The 25,116-nt window shown below is 41.1% G+C and overlaps 1 protein-coding gene, 1 long non-coding RNA gene and 1 pseudogene across 4 annotated transcripts in view; 1 reads left to right on the top strand and 2 right to left on the bottom strand.

Annotated features, from left to right (window-relative positions):
• Window positions 1-10,253, top strand: part of CARNMT1 (carnosine N-methyltransferase 1) — a 40,224-nt gene extending 29,971 nt beyond the window's left edge. For both annotated transcript variants that reach the window (XM_036070468.2, XM_036070469.2), the window contains exons 7-8: window positions 6,808-6,911; window positions 7,587-10,253. In XM_036070468.2, the coding sequence (XP_035926361.1) occupies window positions 6,808-6,911; window positions 7,587-7,688 (206 nt within the window). In that variant the 3' untranslated portion in view covers window positions 7,689-10,253. The remainder of the gene's footprint in view (window positions 1-6,807; window positions 6,912-7,586) is intronic.
• Window positions 419-25,018, bottom strand: LOC118521741 (uncharacterized). Of its 2 annotated transcripts, XR_013443617.1 has the most exons (3): window positions 12,166-14,350; window positions 11,863-11,978; window positions 419-2,044 (listed from the first exon to the last, which is right to left on the bottom strand). It is a non-coding gene; the product is annotated as an uncharacterized LOC118521741 (long non-coding RNA). The 2 variants fall into 2 exon arrangements; XR_013443618.1 differs by lacking the exons at window positions 11,863-11,978; window positions 12,166-14,350 and adding an exon at window positions 24,142-25,018.
• Window positions 3,820-4,202, bottom strand: LOC118521740 (NADH dehydrogenase [ubiquinone] 1 alpha subcomplex subunit 3 pseudogene; annotated as a pseudogene).
• Window positions 25,019-25,116: the final 98 nt, after the last annotated feature.

The following is a 25,116-nucleotide window of genomic DNA, read 5'->3' as shown; positions in this document are numbered from 1 at the left end:
GGAAGAGAAAATACATTGACAGTACTGTGCTGTATTTTTATCAACAAAACAAAACATGTAGCAGCAGACCTGTGTAGTTCGAACCTGTGATGTTCAAGGGTCAACTGCATTACCGCTGTGGGTGAGCAAATACCTTACTGAATCTCAAAACAACCCTATGTTGAGATGGTATTTTTATAGTTGGTGAGTCTGAATCTCGCTGTAAGTAACTAGCAGGGGCGTCCCGGAGCTTATATATATGGCAGAGACAGGCTCACAGCTCAGATCCAACCCCTTTAATGCCTAACCAGATAATTCTGCAGGCTCATCCTGAGCCTAACAGTTCATGTTAATTATGTGATTAATATTTCTGACTCCAATTACTGAGTCATGGTAAGGTTTCATGTATTTCCAAAGCGTTAACTTTCGCAGAAACAACTTTTCTGTTTGAACTTTTATTTCATTTGGTTTATTAATATTTTATTCAGTTATGTAATAACAGTAATTCTAACTGCCCGGAACAAATAAAATTGGCTCTTCATAAGCCTACTGTTTGATAAGAGCAGACATGCTGGGCCGCGCTGTGATCTGTCCCAGGCATGAGGTAATAGGGCACTTGGGTTAGGGGGGAAGGTCAATTAGGAGAGCTTCTACTCTTCATACAACAGAGTTCCAAAACAATTCTGAGCATTGGAATAATGGAGAAGCACAGTCCTTAAAAATAGTTATTTGGAAGGTTAGTACTTTCCAAATAAAATTCTTTACATGTATAAGCTGAAGAATTTAAAAAATGGTGATTCTCTTAGACTGGTGCACTCTGGGTATCTGTTCAGGAGAGTGTTCTTACTCTTCATGCCATGTGCACATCCTTTACTCCATGTCATTCCTATCGCGGCTCCTCCTGTTCTTTCATTTCCCATTCTGTATCTCTGGTCCAGCTATCTGTTATGGTCCAAGCCACTATGTACCAACTTGGATACTTCAAAATCCAGGAAAACCCCTTGTCTTTTCTGATCCATCGTTGACGCAGATTCCCCCAGCCAGAAACCTGTGCGTCCTCCTTTACCCCTCTTCTTCCTCACCTTCTGCACGCAGTCAGTCCACAAGGCATGTCCCCTAAAGCTTCTCCGTAGGTCTTGAATTTCCTTCTGTCCCAGGGTTTCTCAGCAGTGGCACCGTTGACATATGGGGCTGGATTGTTCTTCATGTGGAGGGTGTGGAGAAGGAGGGTGGTCCTGCTCACTGTGGAATGGTGAGCAGCATTCCTGGCTTCTGCTTATTTGATTGCGGCAGGACCACCCCAGTTGTGATGACGGAAACGCAAAATCAACCCAGCTGAGAACCATTGTTCCAACCTCATGCTAGTTCCTTAGTTCAGGCCCTCATCACTGCTTGCCCGGATTACTGCAACCGTTCCATTGGGGTAGCCCCACCTTCAAGTTTTCTCCAACCCTCTGTGCCTCTTTTAGTCCTCCGTATGTTACCACCAGGATGATCCTCCTAACACGTGAATCTATTCCTGTCACACTCCCTACATAAAATTCTAGCTTTCTAGATACCCGAAACTCTTCAGGGTTGGGCCTAGTGCCCTTTGTGATCTTTGTCTTAGCTTCATTATTTCTGTTTTGTCACTGCCCCAGCCCTGACTGCAGATGCCCTTTCTCTTTTCCCTCTGTTCTCATGTTGGCTTTTTCCTGGGTGCTCTTAACACTCAGCTGAGGTGATCCTTTCAGGCTGGAATAAATGTTTGTTGTATTCCTCTTTTATATTCTCGCAGAATCCGTGAGCATTTAACACAACATGGTGTTGCCACCCATGTGTTTTTGTTTTCTCTAGTAGTCTCTGAGCTCACTGAGGGCTGGAAGCTAATGCTCGCTCTCACCTTCTGCAGAGCCTGACAACTTCATTAACTTCTGTGCATGAGTGTATTGTCTCAAAACTTGAAGGTGGAAGCAGAGTAATGTTAAGATGCCACAGAAGACTGGCTGCCAGGAGACAGGACAAAGTGGCATTTCTTTTAGTAAAGTCGTAACATTCCCATGGTTTTGGCGTCAGTCAGATGGACCTGGAAAGATAATTTTATCTGTAAACTGAGAGTGCATCAGCCCCTGGGGGACGATTTCACCCTAACCATGCTGACACAAGACCGTAACGTCACTATATTCATAGAGAATGAGAACGGTCCCTGCTAGCCATAATGGAATACTGAAAAGCTACATTGGAAGTTAAATTACAGTGAAGATATTGTCTACATTCTATGAAATCACAAGTGGGAATATTGTTAATTTAAAAACCTCTTTAAGGGGGATCTGAAGTATTCTAATATTCCTCAGGTTAGGGAAAGCTAGTGAGAGTGAGCTTTTTGAGAGAACCGTTTGCCTGTGTCCTTTGGGAAAGGCTATGATTTAGCAAAATGTAGAAAAGTGCCTGTGCATCCTGTTCTTCAGTTTTTCATGGTGACCCTTAAACCCCTGTATGTGTAATTTATTGTACAACCTGTGTGTGGGTGTGCATATGCATGCACTGATGCGTTTATAGTCCAGTGGTGGAGGGCAGGCAGTTAGCAGACGGAATCTAACTTCATCTGGAAGAATAAACAGGTTAAAGCACTAAAAAGAAAGACCCGCAGTTTTTTCCTTCCTATGTGGGGAAAAACCCAGTTCTTCCCTGTGTGTCTCCTTTATTCCTCATATAATAAAACACTCAGACGTCTGACACGTCGTCTAGTCACCAAATGGGGGTTTTTTCCTGTACAACAAGCAATTCTCTGTGATACCAGCTGGGTGCCCTACACTTTAACTCCTGATACTGTCTACCTGGAGATACTGTGAGATACCACAGGTGAAGGGTTCAGTCTCACAGGACCCTCTCCCTTCACTCCCACAACTTCAGACGCTAGTCACAAACTGTCACCCGTGCTTCTGACCAACTGTAGATCTATAGGCTGCAGATTGGAGGTTCCAACAACCCCCTCTTTGGGTTTGATTGCTACAGTGGCTCATGGAACTTAGGGAAACACATAGGTTGACCATTTTATTAAAGGATATGAAGGATCCAGGTGAACATGCTTGTGCACATGTCACCTAGTGCTGCTCGGGTCACTCTAGGTGCCAGAGACCAGTGTGTATATTTTCTATCATCTCACGAGTACCAAAGGAGAGCTTTATAAAGTGTAATGAGTCCTAACAAGTTTTCAAGCATTCTAAAGCTGGATATTTTTTGAAACATGAGAGGTTTCCTATAAAAGGTAGATAACAGACACATTGTCTCCTTTACACACTGAGACCTTGTTACGTTGGTTGTAAAAATATAAAAAGGGTCTAAAATAATGTCAGAGAATGGCAGGGAAGTCATCAGGAGACAACAAAATGTAACATTTTTTCAGATGGGGTAGCTGGGTAAGTTTTGCAAAAAACCCAGTGTGAACAGAGCCGGCTGACCTGCAGTAACCCTGGAAAACGACTGGCTGTATGGAGGACCTGGAGTAATTCTGGAATATGAGTGACTGTATGGGGAAAAACGGAAGTGAAGATCTTGACCCCTATGTAACCAAGTAACCAAGTAACCAAGATGCCTACTCCATGCTCAGGCAAAGACCAGAAGTTTAATTTACTGGAAAAAGTGAATGGGAAAGAATACAATTTATGAAGACATGACCTAGTAGAGAGTGAGGGTGAGATGTAGGACAGAAAAGAAGGAGATTGGAAAATGAGCGGACGGTGACCACCACCGCCCCCCCGCCCACGACCTGCACCCGCGAGAGCTCCCTACCCAGCCGTAAAACTTTTTGCTGAGGTTTGAGTGCCAGCTTTTTTGTTTTGAACAATTGCAAGCCATGTTTCTTTTTTTTTTTTCCTGGGGTCGCTTTTCACATTTTATTGGCTCAGGGGAGGGGCCTCCTCCATGTCACCAGGGGTGCTCACAAGTTCTTCAGCCACTCCAAGCTTGGGTGCTGGGGGTCCTGGGGGTGGCTGGGCACGTCGGGCATGTTCCCATCATCTCGGAGGGGCACTGGATAGTTGTAGGGCGTGGCCTGGTTGATCATGGTGGCATATTTGGTGAAGGGGCTGAGGGTGGGCAGAATTAGAGCGAGGCCCCCGATGGTGAAGGACGGGGCCAGCACCGGCTCCTTGGCCCAGGCATCCTTGAGGAAGGTGGCGAGTCTCCCTGCCATCTTGGTCGCAGCGGAGGCGACGGCTGCGGCACGCAGAGCACTCGCAAGCCATGTTTCTCTAAGTGGGCATTTCAAGATAGCTACCCCAAGCTTTCTTCTAGTTAATGTGTATCTTTTTCTGTATCTTAAATCCTTTCTATATCTTTGTTTTAGATGTGTCTTAAAAACAGCATAGTTACCTTTTGTTATCCAATATAACAATCTGTCTCTTAACTGGAATTTTTAGAACCTTAAGGAGATAAATGGTTTAAATTAACTTGTCCCAGATTTGGCACATGGGGCCCCCTTCTCCTTTGTCCATTTGACATGTCCCTGTCCCCATTTGAGCACCTCCTTTCTGGCACCACCAGTGCTCCAAGCTCTTGTACTCTCTCTGCCAGGCCCTGAGAGCAGCCATTCTCCCCCACCCCCCAAGGATCCCTGGTTCCCTTTTTTTTTTTTTTTTTTTTTTAAGATTTTACTTATTTATTTGACAGAGACACAGCAAGAGAGGGAACACAAGCAGGGGGAGTGGGAGAGGGAGAAGCAGGCTTCCCGCTGAGCAGGGAGCCCGATGTGGGGCTCGATCCCAGGACCCTGGGATCATGACCTGAGCCGAAGGCAGACGCTTAATGACTGAGCCACCCAGGCGCCCCCCTGGTTCTTTTTAATAGAGAATGGAATGTAGAAATGTTAGATTGATTATACTTGTAGAAGGCTAAAATATGCACAAAGATATTTGTCGAAGTACCATCTGTAATAGACTGTAAAAAATATACAACTGTAATGGTTATATTTGGGTGGTAAAATTACAGATGCATAACTGTACACTGCTACGCTGGGCATTACGGTGGACTCACAAGAAACTGAAGATGTGTTCCTTTACTCATGTAGCTTGTAATCTGGTTAAAAGTGCAGATTACATGAAAAATAATCAGTGAGCAATGCCATACTACATTACATGAATTTTAAAGTAGGCTATATTAAGAGAGTGAGCAATAGGGCTGGAAACTTGGGTGGATTATATTAAAACTTCATTTCAGGGGCGCCTGGGTGGCTGTCGTTGGGCGTCTGCCTTCGGCTCAGGTCATGATCTCAGGGTCTTGGGATCGAGCCCCGCATCGGGCTCCTTGCTCTGCGGGGAGCCTGCTTCTCCCTGTCCCTCTGCCCCTGCTTGTGTTCCCTGTCTCTCTGTTAAATAAATAAAATCTTTAAAAAAAAATTTTTTTTTAAACTTGATTTCAGCAAGGTTTTTGAGCATGGCTAAAGGTTGAGTTGGGGAGTTGGAGCCTTCTAGGTGGAACACAACATGAGTAGAGGTACAATATGACCATAGTGTGTAAGAATCATTGGAGTGTTTATTTAGACATAAGACAATAATGCTGGAGGCTCTTAAAATAATGGAGCAGGAACATCATACACTTTAGAGCTGGGCAGATTGCTGTGAGGCTCTTCATGTTTGTAACAAGGCTTCAAAGGCCTCGGGATGGTCTAGGACACAGCAGTGCTCAATAAATGGTAGCTACTGTCATTTTTAGTAGTACTAATAAAACTAACAGGAAGTTAAGCTTGGCAGAATAGTTTGATGGTGAACCATTGTTTTCTTCTAAAAAGAGTACTAACGTATATATTCATAGTCATTTTTCCTAGTGGTTTATGTAGGGTAAAAAAGGAGAGGAAGAAGAATGTTTTAACTCTTAGTATGTTCCACAGAGTGATGAGCCTTTTGGGAGGAGAAACTGTCCTGTTGTTACGCTTACTTCCTGTGATTAGCACATCGTATGAGGGGTAGGAGTGGTGAGATGGGCACTGGATCTGTAGTTAACCCAATGAAAGGTAAAGAGAAGATTGTTTAGATTAGTCCTGAAGTAACTATTGAATGATAGTGTTACCTGGATGAGGCTGGTGATGAATTGGGCAGAATGTGAGCGATTGAAAGATTGGAGACTCTGCTTTGAGTCAGATGATAGTTCCCTGGATACGTGGAATGAGAGAATAGTAGAGGGGGAATGTCATTTTAAAAAGCTGTGATTGCTCTCATGTACTGAATGCCTTCTCTCTGCCAGGTGTATTGCGTGTTACCTCACACTGAAGTCATATTAGATGGAGCAGAGCTAGTGACTTGCCCACAGGCACACCATTAGTAAGTGTTGGAGCTGGGATGTGAGTTGTGCCCTCAAAAAGCCAGCTCTGGTGTCATGTCTTCCTTCCGGGAAGCCTTGCCTATAAATTCCCACCCTCCCCAGACCCTCTCTTAGACCTAGGCTAGCTTGAGGACCCTTCTGTTTTCACATGATACCAGTTTGTAGCTGCAGCTGTGCATTTACTTAAAGAATTATAATTACAGTATACCTTTGGAATTTAGGGACTTCGCATTCTCTGATCCAGTTGCTCCTTCAGTGACTTAAGAGTTCCAGGTGTAAGGCTCATATGTGGAGAATCACAGTGCAACCCTGGTGCACCAGAGGGACTCCCTCCCCACGAGTGTGGGCCCAGCACTTGAATGGGCCAAAGTTTCCCGGGTCTGGACACATGCCCTTGGCAAATGTAAAGGTTCTCTTCTCCCTTTTATGTTTGTTTCTTATACTCCCTATCTTATAATTCAACTTGGAGTTCTAACACAGCAACTAGTGCATGTTTATATTTAATACATTCATAATATCTTTAAACCGTAGGTCCTCTGCTGTACCACTTTGAAAATTTGGCAAATGAACTTTCCATAGAATTGAGCTATGAAGATATAAAAAATGTCGTTCTGCAGTATGGATTCCAGGTGGAGGTAAGGATGGAATCAAGTTTCACTTCCAGTGCTCTTAGACAGGAATGGGACTGTTATGAGTTCCTGGCTTTACCTCTTAATCTCTTTGTTTTCTCATTCATAAAGTGAAAATAATACTTAGCTTTTAGAATTATTAGGATTTGGCATAATGTGTAAGTAAATGGAAAACTATAATCCCTGGTGTCATCAGTCTGCTTTCAGTACATGGCAGTTTACCGTTATCACAATATCGGCCCTGGTAGATGGGTAGATACCAAGCCGACTAGCGTCTGGAAGAGCAGGTGAGGGGGGGAGGGCAGTGATACTGTTCACTGTGTGTACTTCTGTAGTGTTCAATCTTTTTTATCATGTGATTATAAGGTTTTATGATACTTTGACTTGTGTTTTAGTTGTGTGTTTATTTAAAACCATTTCATTCATTAAAAAAAATAAACAACAGATTTGTTCTTAAAAATGAAGAGAAGCAATATATCAGAGTCACGTAGAGCTCCAGCTCTTATTAGTGGTGTGACCATGAGCAATCTGTTCTTTGTGAAGTGCGATTACTAATAATGCCAATCTTAAGGGGGTATTTGTATGTAATAAATGAATTAATAAACAGAGTATGTTTAAAATAGCACCTGTCACAAATACTCTGTGTTATCATCATCATTATGATTATTGTTTGCATTCCAGGTGGAAAAAGAATCTGTCTTGTCAACATATACTGTGAATGATCTCTCCATGATGAAATACTACTATGAATGTGTCTTGTTTGTGGTCCGTAAACCACAGTAACGTTCTCAAGTGGTATCAGCAGAAAAAAGTTTGATAAGAGCAAATGCTGAAATAAACAACTCAAAATCAACTATCCCAATGACAGGACACAACCTCAAATCAGTGGTGCCTTCTTATTCCTAACAAAATTTAGAAATAGCGTCTATTTTCTTAATACGTCTATCGCTTTTTCAGAAATATACTATGCCATGCATATTTGTACTACAGAAGTAAAAATGGAGGAAATGTCTTCAAGTATACTTTTTCCTTGAAGCCCAGAATTGTCTTTCAGTAGAAAAAACTTTATCTCCAGTGGTCTTCATGAAGCTGTCTGTTGCCAGTCTGCCATATTAATGACTACTAGTATTGAAGTCCCCCAAATCTCTGTTTTGTGTGCATTGCACAGGTTATTTTTAAAAGAGTCTGAGGATCCTCTGTCACATTCGCATCTGGAATTGGGACTTTTGTTTGTGTTGGACCTAAGCAATCCATACATAGAATGTGTGTCTGTCCTTTTATCATTCAAATTTTTTTTTTTCTAGCTCAGCTGAACTTAGAGAAGCATCAACCATTCATTTTTATGAAATGCTGAATTTAATAAGATCACAGGCCAGTAAAATGCATTCAGGCATTCAAGTAACTGAGAAATTTGTCTTTTGGGCACACTAAACTGAACATTATTTGAAAGCATACTCATCATGAATCACTCTGAAATGTATGAGATCTCAACACTCTTAAGTGAGGCACAAAAGCCTTTATTCAAGGTACTGCTCGGAAAATGGGGAAATGAGAATAAAATCTCCCATTTGAAATGTATGATTTTAAACTAGAAGTGAATACAGTCTGTCAGTGAATGTTTACAATAATGTCTTTTCTTTAAATTACCTGGATCACAAAAGCAAGCACTTTTTTTTTTTTCTTCAGTTAAATGGTCATGATGGTATTACCGTGGGGAAATTCTGAATGTGAAATTCAGGGATAAATTACTGCCCATGGTCTGTGTCTTCAATATTGTAAGAAGGAGCCGTTCATGTGATTTCAGATTAACACCAATTTTGTTCCCTGATAGCTGGAGTTAAAACAGTATCTGCTGCTTTAAATTTCTACCTCTAGCAGATCTTTTCTATTGGAGGGTGTTTTCCTTTGTATTTTTTTTATGTTTATTTTGTTTCCAGTAGCTTGGAAAGCAGAGATGACTAATTTCATGTTTTAACCTTTCTTGGGAAAAGGAAGTACTCTTGTTGGATATTTTCACAGGTGATTATGATGGCATTAAATGACCTCTGTGGCAATTTGAATTAGATAGACTTAATTTCAATAACGTGCTGTAGGATTAATGTCATGTTCTAATAGGAAAACTTACTTGTGAATCTTTAGGCCTTTTTTGTCAGTTAGGTTGGGGGAGTCTGCGCAGTTTGGCATCTTACTAGTAGGAGCTTTTCCGTGGACAGTCAGGAGCTCTTGTGGCCTTTGGTCCTGTTACGCAGTAAAGGGCCCTGTGAAGGTTATTTGACTTGCTAAATTGTGGAAGCCTGTAGCCTCTTGAGTTAAAAAAAAAAAAAAAAACAACCCAAAAACGATTTCTTTTTTGTCTCCCCCCCTCCCATACTTGACAGATGTTCAGTTATTAGAATTCTCATTAACTACCACATGAATGAATTTTAAATTAATTGGTAGGGGGAAAATATCCAAATTTGGTTTTGTTTAAGAAAAAAAAGCTTAAAAGGATCCTAAGTATTTAAAAAATCCATTGAAAGGAAAGGAATGCATGCTATTTTTGAGTACTGTAGAAAGGCCTTTTATTCACTGACTGGTATTCACTTTTTTACTTGTATCAGAACAAATGATCTTGTTTTTCTCATAGAGGCAAAAATATGTTGACAGCAGGGAGTTGGCTTTATTACTTAAAATTTTGGCTATCAGGTTTTATTCTTTAACAATGTTACTTATATTTCTAAATTATAGCTTACGTTTTAGTTAATTCTGCAATCAGTTATTTCATTTGTTTTTAATTTCTCATATCATGACTACTGTTTTTCAAATATTCTACACAAATTTGCATCACTTTTTTTCTCCTTGCTTTTGTAGTTAATGTATTCTAAACTTGAAAATTGTGGTATCAATCAGTAATAGAAGTGTCACTGGAGGATTTAATTTTATATTTCTTATGTGTAGTCCTAGCTACTAAAGTATGTAAGCCTTAAAAATTTTTGTTCTTTTTCCTTATATTAGCTCTATATACAAATGTTTTCATTCATTTTCATAAAGCAGGAGGAGATAGGTCATTGTGCTTGCTTCCCTCCCCCCCCCCCCCCCCCCATATTCTGAAGCAGTGCAGGTTAGGGTATTTTAATCAAGTGAGCAAGATGGGAAATGTAAAATATAGAGAAGCTGTATAAATCACAGTATAAAATTATGAAGTTTGGGAACTGTAAAATGTACTGTATTTATATGTAATTCTCATTCTAAAAGTTGCCACAAAGGCTGAATTGGAAGCTTCATGTCTGCATGAAATTTCCTATATTTTTAATGTGTATGATGGACTTAATTTTTCTTGAATATTAAAGTCTGCCAATTGCTACGAAACAGTATTTGCTTGGTTGTTTCCATCTAAGTAGTAACTATAGATGTGGGAATTTGAATTAATGGAACACATGCTTTTTAATTCCTTAGATGAGCTTATTCTTACATGCTTCTAGAAAGTTGGTAATTAAGAATACTTGGTCTTTGAGTATGTTAGGCCTGATACTAATTAATCTTGCTCTTTGCTTTTGTTAAATAATAGAGAAATACCTATAAAGGACACGAGTACAAGAGTTCCAGGACCAGCCATTAGTAGCACAAGCACTGGACTTGGCTTTTAGATACTCTGGGTGTGTTTCCCTGAACTATTGTTTGTGATCTCAGGCAAGGTGCTCTGAGTGTGTTTCCTCACACTCTTACAATCCTGTAAGAGGATTGATACCACTTACTTCAAAGGGTTATATGAGGTCCTGTGCTACTCTGTGCAGTATTATATGTGAAAGCACCTGGTAGACAATGTAATTTCAATCTCTGTTGACCACTGTATAGTGATAGAAAAAGATGAAGATTAGTCACAGGACATTAGTTTTAATGTTATGGTGAAAAAAACGTTTCAGTGGAATCCTGGGGAGATTCAAAGATGACAGGTATGTATGTATAGATTGTTGAATATTAAAGTTTGGTGGGAATGGTAAAGAAATAAAATGGTAGGTAATGGGAGAGAGGCACAAGCAAAACTTCGTGGAGGGTTGCTCTCACTTTTAGAAACATGCTAGTACCTGCCTCTTACATGTTGGATTATTTCTGTTCAGTATAGATACATAGAATCATTAGCCAGGGTATATGTGCATTTTCAGTCAAGTTGCCTTTGAGAATGATGAACATTTTACACATCACTGACAGTGTTTTGGAATAGCTTTGCATCCATTCTCTGGCCCATACTGGATCTAAACTTGTCATTTTTGTCCATATGATAGGAAAAAGTATCTAATTGTAATACTCATTTCTTTAACTGTTACGGAAGTTGAGCAGTTTATTAAGTCTAATGCCCGGAGAGAGGTATCTTAAATCCGCCAGCCTATAGGTGTTCAGCTGGCATACCAGACAAGCCATTGGCAGCCATCCAGAAGTCAGTAAAAACGTATCGAACTTCGTCAAGGGGAGGACTGGCCAGTCTTGAGCACTGCTTTGAGTTCTAGCCACTGACAGGAAGGACCGTATCTGCTTCTGGTTTTACCCGGCTGGCGCTGAGGCTGAACGCCCACAGCCCATTGCACCCCACTGGGTTTCAACTTAGCCAGCCAGGGATCTAGACCCGGGAGTTCAGGTAACGTCTGTGAGTCAAGAGCCCCACCGAACCAGCGGTTTTGCTTTAGGTGGCAGAGCGGGGCATAAAGTTCACCCCCAAAGGAATGGCTGCCATTTTATCATAGTACCAAAAGCTGCTAGGGCCAGGCCAGCTACATGCTTGAATATGCTATTTGTTTTGACTTGGGAGGCTTGTTGCCCTTTTCACCTTGTTAGTCATCAAGTCCAAATTGACCCACCTCCAAATGAGAACGTCAAACCAAAGAGGCATTCAGTCTCAAAGCTTAGTAGCACACTAATAAGCTCCTCCTTTTGTACAAAGGTGTCTTTGGTGATTGTCAGGCAGTTGATTCTATTACAGTACCTGGCTATGGCCTGTGAGAATTTAGGCAGCCATTGAGTCTTTGAAGCTGTGGATTCTCTCTCCTGGAGTTCAGTATTATTTCTGCTGGGCCACCCAGGAAGTCCTTGAATGTGACACTTAATTGGAAGGAAAAGTTCAGGTAAATAATAGATCCATGATACATGTATTGAATTGGCCCAAAGGGCCTCAGTGAGAGGTTATTTTTGAGGTGTCTGACTCCTTGGTAAAAAAAAACAAAACCCAAAACTGTGTGGTTTTTTTTTTTTTTCCAGGCCTGAACATAGGTAATTACAAAGGCTTTACCTGGCAGGTCCATGGAACAAAGCTGGCCTCCCTGGACCGGACTTGCTGCACTGCAGTCTAGTGGGACTTGCAGTCCAGAACTCAGGCTCTTATTCACAGCTTCAGTCCTAGCCCAGTGCCTCTTTGTCAGGGGCTTTGGGAGAGGCCTTCCTCAGGTGCCTCTGCTGAGACCTGCTTCTAGGAGGGAAAGGGGTAAACTTGAAGACACATTTCTACACTCTGACTCAGTACTCTTCCCACTTAGGCCCTCCTCCTCTTTCACCCCACTCCCCAGGTCTGCAAGCTTGCAGGAGCCTGTCTGGACTTCCATTAGCAATGAGACCACTGCCATGTCTGTGCAGACCCAGCTGACGCCTGACTGGTGTGCTGTTCCATGGGAGAAAATGGGAGCAGGGAGCTACCTATGGTTTGTCTGGTTTAGCCTCTTGCTTATACTATTGAAGGGGTCAGAGGTTTGACTGTTACTTTGGTTTTGGCTTCTCGTATTCACCTGCTATTCCAGTCCTTCGCAACTCAGCTCCCCCTGGCTCAGACGAGGTGCTAACAATTTCACACCTTCCTTCCCACTACAAGCCCTGTCCAAACTATCGGTTGAATTCAAGTGTCTTTTTCCCCTACACGATCACAGACCAAGAAGTTTAACACGTGCATCAGGGGCTACAGCACAGCTGCCAGGAGACCCAAGTTACCCCCAGCTGGGAGGCAGGGGGAGGCCAGTCCAAGGAGACAGTGGGAGGAAGGGGTGGGAGGGAAACCCGATTTTCTCCATTGACCTCTGACCCCAGCGTTAATGCCGGAGCACTGCTGCTTCCTCCCCTGTGAGCTCCCAGCATCCAGTGAGTGCCCAGCCCCCGGGGCCCTTTACTTTGTGCTTGTGCACATGCCACTGTGCTGTCCGGCCCCAGGCTTCTAGCTTTGGCCACCCTGGCACCCAGAGCCCCAACTTCACTGCCAGCCACGTGTGGCCGTGGCAAGACTACACTAACAGGCAAAGCTTCTTCCACACTTTCGAGGGGCCACCTACGCTCACTTCAACCAAGTGGCCTTCTGCTTTCAGGTCACCCAAAGCTCTATATTGAATAGCAGATTCCTCATTGCTGACATTAATCTCAGTTGAGGACTCTTTCCTTAGCAGCCACAGCCTTCTGGCCTTCTGGCTGGGACCGCAGGGCTTGCTGCTCCATAGTGGTAACATCCCTGTCTCTCCCTGCCAGGAAGAGTGAGCAAATTTGGGTGACTCATCTCAAACCCACCTCTAGCTGTTCAACATCATTAACAAGACAGAAGGGGTCTCATTACTTTCCTGCCATATTAACCATGTAGGCAAGAGCATTTGCTGCTGTATCCGAGGAAGTCTCAGATTCCTGAACTGGCCTGTGCGATCTTGTCCTTCCAGATCTGGAATGCCAAGTCTGTCAGCATCCCAGACTTGTCAACAAAACTGTTGAGTCTGGGGTTTGGTCTTAACCCTGCTGACGAGTGAATAAATTAGCCTATTAGTTTCGTGCACATTGCCAGAAGACAGGAGAAGTTGCACAAAAGTAGAGGGTTCCTTTGTGCCCTTCACCCAGCTTTCACCCCAAAATAACATTTCATGTGACTGTAAGACAGTAATCAAAACCATGAAATGGACATTGGCACGACTGTTACTGAACTGTAGACCTTGTTTGAAGCGTGCCAGTTTTTGCAAGTGCTTATTAAAAGATCCTACTTTTAAACTTTCCAATTTATCTCTAAAATGGGTTACTTATTGATAGTATGTACCTAAGTCTTGCCTTTTTATTCATTCTGATTATCTTTTTTTGATTACTTGTAACTGGCTATTTAAACCATTTACATCTTAATTATTGACATGGGTGAATTTAAACCTACCATTTTGCTAGTTTCTACTTACTCCATTTCTTTCTTTTTTCCTCTTTTCTCACTTATTTTGGGACTATTTTCTTGATTTCATCTCCACTACTGGTTTATTAGTTACAACTCTTTACAAAAAGAAGTTTCGGTGGTTTCCCTAGGGCTTCCAATATACATTGTTAGCTTGTCACAGTCCACCTTCAAAGTAGTATACCACTGAATGTATCAGTTGTAAGAATTACCACTCTTACAATATATTTCCAATTCCTCTCTTCCCGCATTCATGCTATTGTCACACATTTTACTTTAATGTGCATAATAAACCGCAGAATACATGGTTACTATTTTTGATTTAACTGAATTCTTTTGAAGCAATAAAAATAACAAATACATTTTTTATTTATCTTCATTTTTATAGTTTCTGGTGTTGGTGCTTTAAAAGTATCTCCACAGATTCTGTGATACTCCTCCCTTTGGTATAGCCTCACTCCTCTCCCTCTCAAAGTGTGGCCCGTAGGGACTCACTTCTAATGAATAGAGGTAGAAATGTGTGATTTCCACGAGCCCCCATCAGCAGCAGCTATTCTGTGTATCATATTGTAAGCCAGGAGGCCTTCCAGCCTCCTGACCTGCTCCAGGTCTTTCTCTTGAGCACCCAATGCAAGGCCATGAGAAAAACCAAATCTGTGAGTACACACATCCCTCATATCTGAGACTCCAGCTATTCCAAACTGAGAATGGTACCCACAATTGCCAAGAATGTAAAAATTTTTGCAAGTCATAAAAGATACTGTAGCTTCCATTCTTCTCTCAGATCACTTGGGTTAGGGGAGACAAGAAGACATGCCAGGCGGACATTCAAATAACCCTATGGAGAATTCCACATGGTGAAGAAATAAAGCCTTCTCCAGTTACATGTGTAGAATGAGCTTGGAAGTGGGTCCCCCAGCTCTAGTCAAGCCTTCCAATGAAGCTCCAGCCAACATCTTGACGGCAATCACATGAGCAACCCTGGTCAGCAACCCTAAACTACCCAGCTGAGCTGATGTTGAATTCCTGACCCACAGACTGAGAAATTGGGTCAGGTTTGTTGGTGTAAACCACTGAGTTTTGGGGTAATTTGTGACAAAACATTCCATTTCTTTGTGTGCATCCAAGTTTCCATCTGGTAAACATACTTGCACCTGAAGAACTTTCCTCAACATTTCTCATAGCAGGTCTGCTGGCAATGCATTCTCTTAGATTTTGTCTGAAAAATCCTTTATCTCAAGTTTTATTTTGTAAAAGATTTGCTCAATACAGAATTCTGGGTTGACTTTCATTCTTTAAAGACCACCATTGTTTAGATGAGTACTGTACTGTAATTCTTATTTTTGTCTCTCTGAATGTGTTTCTTTTTAATCTGGCTGCATTCAGTTTTCAGTAGTTTGACTATGACGTGTCTATGCATGTGTGTTTTGGTTTGCTTTTGGAATTTATTCTGTTTGTCCTATCTGTGTGTTTGATGTTATTATTTCTGAAAAATTTTATCTCTTCAATTATTCCTTTTGCCCTATTCTTTCTGGGACTTCTATTGCATGTACATTAGATGGCTTGTTCTTGTCCCACAATTCCTGGATGCTCTGTTCAGGTGTTTTTTTGTTTTTCTTTAGTTTTTACTATTTTTATCTTCTTTATGTTTCCTTATCTTCAAGTTCCTTGAATCTTTCCTCATCTGTGTCCATTCTAATAATGAGCTTGTTAAGAATTTTCATCTGTTATGCTTTTTATTTCAAGCATTTCCATTTCTCTTTGTAATTTCCAACTCTCTGCTGAAATTCCCTGTGCGTCAATGCATGTTTTTCACCATTTCCACCATATCCTTTAATATATTACAGGAGTTTGATTGATAAAGACTGATAACCCTAATAACTTGCTGAGTCTAATTCTGTTAATTGCTTCATCTCTTGACATTTTTGTTTTCTCCTATTGCTTTTTTCCCGAGTCTTATGTTATTGAATTCTATCTGTTGTGTAGAAAAACAACAACAAACAGAGATAAACAGTATTTATGTCTAGGTATAAATATATGCCTGGTAGGCTGATATGGGAGGCTGAGTCAATCTTGCAAGAAGGTGAGTTGGGTTTGCATTTTATCAGCAGTGCATCATGGGCTTCAGCCTCTGCTAGCAGTAACTTGTTTTTACCTTGTGCTGAGGACAGGATGCCAGAGGGTCTTTCCCAGTGTTGTTGTACTCTCTCCAGCATTCAGCTGTGTCTGCATGCCTGTGCCACAGAGGTATTTTTGCTCCATGCGCCTACCTCTACCCCAGGGGTAGGCCACTTACTGTTCCTTGTGAGTCTGTGCTAGGTTCATGGTAGGGAAAATGGGAATTCTTGTTGTCTTAGTGTAGCCTCAGTCTTAGGCAGGCTCTGTCACCTAGGCCTCATAAGTGGGTTTTTCTCAGCATTCCCATCTTTAGGACTGGTCTTAAGCAGGAATTTCCTGATTTTTGCTTTTACTTTTCCTCTAAGGATCTTTGCCCTTGTCCTGGGGATAAGAGGTTTTCCTACCCCTCCCCTGAGGCAGAGGGGGTTTGCTTCCACTGCTCCCCACAAAGAAACAATGTCTGTCCCTTCCAGTCTCCTGCTTTACCCCAAGTCTTTGTCTTGAGCAATGGAAGGCCATGAAAAAAAAATCTTAGGAGTACAAACATCCTTTGTGTAAGAGACTCCCAACTATTCCAAACTGAGATGCTAATGCACAATTGCCAAAAAGGAAAAAATTTTGCAGATTTCTTAGCTTATGAAACAGCCACTTTTGACACAAAACTCCTACATCAAAGTCAAAGGAGAATTTACAACTCACAGCAATAGCATTAGCCAGAGTATTAATTTTGGGTCTTACCTGAGACCCAAACCTCACAGAGTGACCCGAGCAGCGCTAGGTGACATGTGCACAAGCATTGGGTTGCATTACAGGAGAACCTTGGGCTTAGGAAAGCTTACTCTTCTATGATGGGCAAGCAGTAAGTGTGACTGACTCTGCCCTAGGAGAAGACACTGTGCTAGACAGTAAATAAACCTACCCTCTGTTCCAGAAGGAGACAGTCTCTATCTTCTGAGCCCGTTCACTTTACATACATCCTTGAAAAGATAATCTAGACTAAAGCGAGCCAGTACCTCTGCTTGCAAAATACGCTGAAATGCAAAGTACCATGGGAAATTGGCTCCCAACAGAAGGTAACAGAAGCCAGACACTGTAAGTGTTGCCCTATAGTAAGGAAACTTGTAACCCAGACAAAATACCAGTGTCACGGAGATAACCTGAGGTGGCCCAAGGATGGGTCCCATATGCCTTCTACCCATGTGTCCTAATACCCCACCCCAATGACTATTGGTAACAGTCTTGTCCCAGAACATTTTATGCAATACCAAAAAAACGCACATATAAATGTGTGTATATACGTGTGAACCTTACTTTTTTGACTTAATACGTTTTTCCAATTGTTCTATATCCATACACATAAATTCCTTTAATAAAATCTGCATGTCTGTATGTATAATACACATACACACACATAATACTAACAAGTAACATTTAGGTTCTTTTCAACCTTTTGCCATTCAGCATTATACTACAATGAATAGTCCAGTACGTACTGCTTTGTGTCCATTCTCAGTGGACACATTCATACATCTGCTGTAAATTCCTAAAGGTGAGCAGTGCATTTTAAAATTTTCATAGATGTTGTCAGACAGCTCTCTTAAAAGGTTACACTTTAAAACAAGGTGAGTATCTGTCTCTCAGTATTTTCACCAACACAACCTACTATTAAACATTTTAACGATGGCCAAGCTTATGTTGAAAACTGCATTAAAATCTTCTGCAACATGCAATGTCTTTGTTTTCTTGTCTGTTTGTTTTGCTCTTCACTATCACAGACGCCTGGGAAGCAAGAAACAGACTGCAGGAACACAGACCAGGTCAGTGTCCCAGCCTATTTACTGTGTGGTGTTCACTTTTTCCTTCACCCCACAAACATTTATTGAGAACCGCATTGTGTCAGGAATAAGGCTTGATCTTGGGGATTCAAAGGTCAGAAGTTAATGTTTTTCCCACCAGAGCTTACATAGCAGAGGAAAGGTGTCAAACAAGTAATTACGTAACAACAACGGCAACAAGTAATTACCTAATTGTAAGAACTGAGGTCACCATTATAAAGGACAGGTACAGGGTACTCTGAGCAGTAGGGAGGTACTGAGATGTCCCTAAAGAAGTATTTGAGCTGAGACCTGAAGGAAGAACAGAACTTATCAAACACATACAGATACAGTCAAGGATCTATATTTCATTTTTCAAGTGTTCCTGCTATAATCCCCATTTACTTGTACCTTAGTTAGTACAAAGAGGAAAACTGGTATTTTTCCAGGCTGTAAGAAAATTTATACAATTTTCTTTATACTGGTTGAGTTCTTACAGAATAAAATCAGATATGTCGTAGTGCTTTGAATATTACAAGGTTGATGAATTTCCTTTTGTATATTATATATATTAATATATGCTATATATTAGTATATGCTAACACATACTATACTCATATATGATGAATAAATACACTTTCCTACAACAAACAAGGAAGCAGGCATATCTCAAAGTTAAAAGTTATACAAGAATATAACCTTGAAGTCAAAGTAAAGTCTTACAGGAAGGCATTTTCTGCTTCGAGTCAAGATGGAATAATGGACCACATTTACCCTCTCACCTAAAACAACCAAAAACCCGGACACAATATATAAAACAACTGCCAACAAAGGCCAGTGATCAATGAGAGACAGGAAACAAGGTGAGCCCTACTCACTGCTTTGAGTCTCCAGGATACGGCCTTAGGAGGGGAAACTCGGGCCAAGCCTGGAGGTGTGCCTGAACTGAGGACATGATGTTGACAGTCCAGGGAAACCAAGGCAGCTAGAGTTTGCAGGACAGAGTACCTGAGAGGAGGAAACCACACAGAGAGCACTCTGGAGATCAGAGCAGAGTCGTCCCCCTCCCTCACCCCCAGAACACTGATCTACAGAGTACTGATGAGTGCATGTGCGTGAGGTAACTTCCCAAGGCCAGAGCAAGAAACAACAAAGTAAACTCGTAATACCCAGTATCCAATAAAAAATTACCATGTATGCAGACACAGAACAAAACAACATTCCTAGAGAGGAGAAAGACTAACCAATGGAAACCAACCCAGAACTGACACAGATGTTAGAATTAGCAGAGAAGGACATTAAAACAGTGAGCGTTAACTGTTCCATGTGTTCAGAAAGTTATACAGAGATGTATAGAAGACCTACACTGAACTTCTGGAGATGGTAAGTACCTTGTCTGGGATGACAAATACAGTGTATGAGATTAACAGCAGAAAAGGCATGAGAAAAGAAAAGGTTAGTGAGCTTCAAATCATAGCAACAGAAACTAGCCAAAACATTAAGGGAAAAAAGGCCACACTGGCTTTTTTGCTGTCCCAAGCTCATGCCAGGCATGCTCTTGCTTTAGCACATTTGCACTTGTTATTACCTCTGCCTACAATTACTCACCATAAATACTCAACTCACCCCTGATTTTCCTCAGGTCCCTGCTCAAAAGTCTCCTTATCTGAGAAACCCTTCTTGACCACCTAATATAACCTCCCCCATCCTTATTCTGCTTTGTTCTTCCTCGCACCTGACAGATGTACTTGTTTACTGTCTATCTCCCTCAATATAAGCTTCACTTGGGGAGTCACAAGACAGGGATTTTTGTTTTGCTTACTGTGGTAACTCTAGAATTTCCCCTGGTCCATAGCAAATGCTATTTTTCAAGGAATAATAAGTGAGCATAAGGTTGTGAAGGGGCACAGTTATACTTCTGATATGAGTACCTGGTTGGATGAATGATGGGATACAGGGGACACAAGAATGGACTATGAGATGCCTGTGAAACATTCAAGCAAAAGTGATGAATAGTCATTCATTCAACAATTATGTACCGAGCACCTGATACATGCCAGGCACTGTTCTAGGTGCTTGAGTATATCATAAGTGAAAAAAATAAACAAAAAACAAAGAACCCTACCCTCAAGGAGCTTACTTTTTAGAGAAGGACACAATAAGAATAATAAATAAGTGAATCATGTAATAAATTGGAAGGTGATATGTGCTATAGAAAAAAAAAAAATCAGGCAAAGGGAATCTCTAGAGTCCTGGGCAGTGCTGAGTGAGTTGAAATTTTAAATAGGGTGGTCAGGACTGGGCTTATTGAGAAGTTGACAAGGGTCTGATGCTTTGGGGTGAGGTTTATCTGTTAAATTGGCAATAATACCTGTCATGGAGTTCTGAGGATTAAATGAGATATGTAAAAGGTCTGGCGAATACATAGTTGCTAAAAAAATTTTAAACCACTTCCCCACCCTAAACTGCTGTAGGGCTTTAATCAGTCTGAAACAGGCAAATTTTAAGATAAGCAGAATGTGAGTGTGCATCCCTTCTTTACCAAGAAGACAGGAAGAGAAAAGTATCCGTCTTTATTGCTTTGCTGTTACTAATGATGAGTTCTGAGTCATTATCTATAAGAAGTGCTGGGGAAAGAAATCAGTTACTTATACAAAATTATAGGATAGGAAGAAGATCCTATTGGGTCAATATAAAAGTGCACCTGGACAGGGTGAGGGTGGGAGTGAAGGGTTGCAAGATTTCCACTTTATATGAAGTGATACAGTGTTAACTTGAAGTAAACTGTGGAAAGTTAAAGATGTATATTGCAATCCTTAGAGCAACCACTGAAAATTCATGCAAAGAGGTATTTAATTTAATAGATTAAATTAAATTTAAATTCAAAACAATTCTGAATTAATCCAAAAGAGGTCTGGAAAGGACGTACAGAGTCAAAATAGAAAGGGAACAGACAGCAAATAAATAGTAAAAGACCAGACTCAAATCCAGTCATCTCAATAATTTCTATCAAGTGTTAAAGCACTAAACAATTAAAATATAGAAACTTCCAGAATGTCAGAAAAGCAAGATCCAACTATGTATGTTGTCTCTAAGAGAAACATTAAATATAAAGATACAGATAAACTGAAAGTAAATGGATGGAAAAAAAGATGTGCTGTGCAAATGGTAAGCATAAGAGGGCTGGAACTGCTATAATATCAAAGAAAGACGACTTGAAAATGAAGAGCATTACCAGCTATAAAGAGGGATATTTCATAAGAACAAAAGGTTAATACATCAGAGACATAACAATCATAATATATGTGTGCCTAATAATGGACCTTCAAAACACATAGACAACAACTGACAACTAAAAGGAGAAACAGGGCGCCTGGGTGGCTCAGTCGTTAAGCGTCTGCCTTCGGCTCAGGTCATGATCCCAGGGTCCTGGGATTGAGCCCCACATCGGGCTCCCTGCTCGGCGGGAAGCCTGCTTCTCCCTCTCCCACTCCCCCTGCTTGTGTTCCTGCTCTCGCTATCTCTCTCTCTGTCAAATAAATAAATAAAATCTTTTAAAAAATAAATAAATAAAAGGAGAAACAGAAAAATCTACTGTCCTAGTTGGGTATTTAACACCTATTTCTTAGCAATTCATAGAACGTTTAGACCAAAAAATCCCCCCAAAAAACAAAAAACCCCAAATCTGTAAAGACATATCATATCTGAGAAACACTACCAACCATCTTGACCTAAGTAACACTGATAGAGCACTATGCCGAATACCTGCAGGATATTATGTTCTTTCCGAGAACACATGTTACATGTACCATGATAATTCATATGCTGGGTCATAAAATAAATCTCAACAAATTTAAAACGATTAAAACCACACAGATAATAAATTAAATGAGAAAGGAATTAAACTAGAAATCAGTAAGAAAAAGATATCTAGGAAAACCTCCAATACTTGAAAAGTTAACACAAATAATTTATAGGTCAAAAAAGAAATCAAGGAATGCAATGTACAGCATAGGGAATACAGTCAATAATTTCCTAGTAACTGTAAGGTGACAGATGGTAACTAGACTTACCATGGGGATCATTTCATAATGTATAAAAATATCAAATCACTGTGATGTACACCTGAAAACAGGATACAGCATGTCAATTAGACTTCAATTAAAAAAAAATCATGAACAAGTATGCTAATTGCACACTATTTCTTTTTTTTTTTTTTTAAGATTTTATTTATTTATTTGACAGAGAGAGACAGTGAGAGAGGGAACACAAGCAGGGGGAGTGGGACGGGAAGCAGGCTTCCTGCTGAGCAGGGAGCCCGATGCGGGGTTCGATCCCAGGACCCTGGGATCATGACCTGAGCTGAAGGCAGACACTTAACGACTGAGCCACCCAGGTGCCCCTGCACACTATTTCTAACTGCAAAAATCTGAAAAAAAAATCAAACGTTTATCAATAGATTCGTATGATGAAATACCATGCTCAATATAAATGAATGAAATATGATTACATGCACAAAAATATTAAATAAGGAAAATAGGAAAGCAAAGAACTCAATATTTTAAGTAGGCAAAAGATTTGGACATTTTACAGAGATACAGACAGGGCACCTGGGTGGCTCAGTCGGTTAAAGCGTCTGCCTTCAGCTCAGGTCATGACCCCAGGGTCCTGGGATGGAGCCCCGCATCAGGCTCCCTGCTCAGTGGGGAGTCTGCTTCTCCCTCTACCCCTCCCCTCTTCTCGTGATCTCTCTCACTTTCCCTCACAAATAAATTATTTAAAAAAAAAAGAAGAGATACAGATAGCAAATAAACTATCATTAGTCAACATCATTAGTCATTAGAGAAATGTAAATTAAAATTATAATTAGATACATGAGATACCTGTTTAGAAAGACTAAAAATAAAGTCTGACCATACCAATTGTTGGAGAGCATGTGTAGGAACTGGAGTTCTCATACACTGCTGATGGGAAAGTAAAATGGTATAACCACTTTTGGCAATTTGCTAGAAAACTGAAGACACCTACCACATGGTCCAGCCATTCTACTCCTAGGTATGTACCCAAGAGAAAAGAAATCTTATGTCCATACGAAGCCTTACACAAAAATGTTCTCAGCAGCTTTATCTGTATAGCCCCAAACTGGAAGCAACCTACATGTCCATCAACAGGTAAATGGAGAAACAAATTACGATACAGCCACACAATGGAGAAGTACTGAGTAATAAAATTTTGAATGAACATGGGATAGCATGAATGAATCTCAAAATAATTGTGCTGAAGGAAGCCAAACAAGAACAGTATATACTGTGATTCCATTTATATAAAACTCCGGAAAATGCAAATTAATCTATAATGACAGAAAGTAAAGCACTGGTTACCTTCCCCTGGAAGGAACCAGGGGAAGAGAGAGGAATCACAAAAGGGCAAATGGAAACTTTTGGGGGTGATGGAGATGTGTATTATCTTAATTGTGGCTATGATTTCACAGGAATATACATATGTCAAAATTCAGCAAAGTAAACACTTTAAATATATGCATTTTATTTTATGTCAATTAAGGCTCCACGAAGTGTTAAAAAAAACAGCAAAACCAAAAATGTTATTTAGGAACACAAACACAAATGAGAAAATTACAAAGTAAAGCAAAGGGATGGTTAATTCAAAATTCAAAACAGCAATTACCTGGAGTGGAGGTAAGAGAAAAAGGCACCAGTGGGAGAAGCAGGTAGGGACCTTGTCATGTTCTGGCCCAAGTAATATTCTATATATAAAACTGGGTGCTGGCATCTTACTATCATTCCTTTGTGTTTTATACAACCTTTTGTATATATGATGTATTTCACAATTTAGAAAAACAAGAGTCTGTGGTGAGGACCCCAAAGGAATGTATCTCTATTAGCTAACCCGCATTTTATCATTTTTGGGAAGGACACCCTCAAAACTTTTCAAATAAAAAGGTCTTTCATATCTGATCTGTGTGATCTGCTCTTTGAGACTGACAGGTTATCAATTTCAAAGAAGAAGGAATGGAAAGATCAAGCAGAAAAGCTATTGTTTAACACCCTAACTTATTGTATTTCTGTGCCTATTAAGTAAGTCGTTGCCTATCTTCTCACAACCTTGGCATGGGGTAAATAGTATACAGTTAAGTACTTACCAGTTAAGAGTACAGTTATCCTCCTTGCACTTTCTCTAGATCATGTAGCTTCTTCCTCATTTTTGTTTACTCGGTTACTATCTTTATCAACCATCAAAATACAAGCTATAGTAAATTCACTGCTCTCATCCCCGTCCCTTTGCTTGATAACAAATTCTGCTGGAAGGAAGGTCTTGGAATCTCACTTTAGATCATCGCACCGAGTAAGAAGGGAACTCTGTGTGCTTCCCACATAATTTAAGAGCCAAACAAGTTTAGGTTTCATTTGGAAAAGGAAGAGCTGTGCTCCAGGCTTGGCTCTGGGATGAGCTATTTTGGATGAGCTGCACATGTCCTCTGCAACTTCATCAGTGAATTTTTAATCAAAAGATCTTCGAAGAATGTGGTGCCAATTCACTTTCCACGACAGCCACTGCAAAACACACTTCGTTGGGTTTTGTTTTGTTCCGCTTGGTTTTTGCGTGTTGGCTTTAGCGACTTCCCTCAGCCGCCACCCCCGTACCACAGTCCGCCTGAAATGATCATTTAACGTGGCGCTGGAGCCTCTCAGCACTAGTTTGCTCAAAGTCTGTACCTCCTGGAGGTGATTTTAACCTCCTGGAAGCGTCCCTGAGGCCACTAACTCGAGTTAAGGGAATATTAACAAATACATTCTAAAGGTCTTAAACCTACACCGCTTTACCGAGCTCGAGATTTGCACAGCGGCTCCCCACCCCTGGGCAAACAAGGTCACACCCTCCGGGGGACCAAGCCCCTGGGCCTTTAATAAAGCCGCTGCCGCCTTCCCGCCTCCCCCACCCAGCCCCGAGCGCGCACTTCCGGCCGCGGGGGCGTTCGGGAGCGCGCCTCGCGAGTCTCCACCAACCAGCGGCTCCGCCTGGCCGGCGCGAGGACGCGCGCGCACATTTGTGCGCAGGTTCGAATCTCCGCCGCTTCGCGGTAGCTCCCCAACGTCCGGCAGTACCTCGGCCGCAG

This window comes from Halichoerus grypus, chromosome 14, assembly GCF_964656455.1.
Source record: "Halichoerus grypus chromosome 14, mHalGry1.hap1.1, whole genome shotgun sequence".
Classification (NCBI taxonomy): domain Eukaryota; kingdom Metazoa; phylum Chordata; class Mammalia; order Carnivora; family Phocidae; genus Halichoerus; species Halichoerus grypus.
Note: the sequence above shows the minus strand (reverse complement) of the source record. Positions and strands in the feature narration are given on the sequence as shown.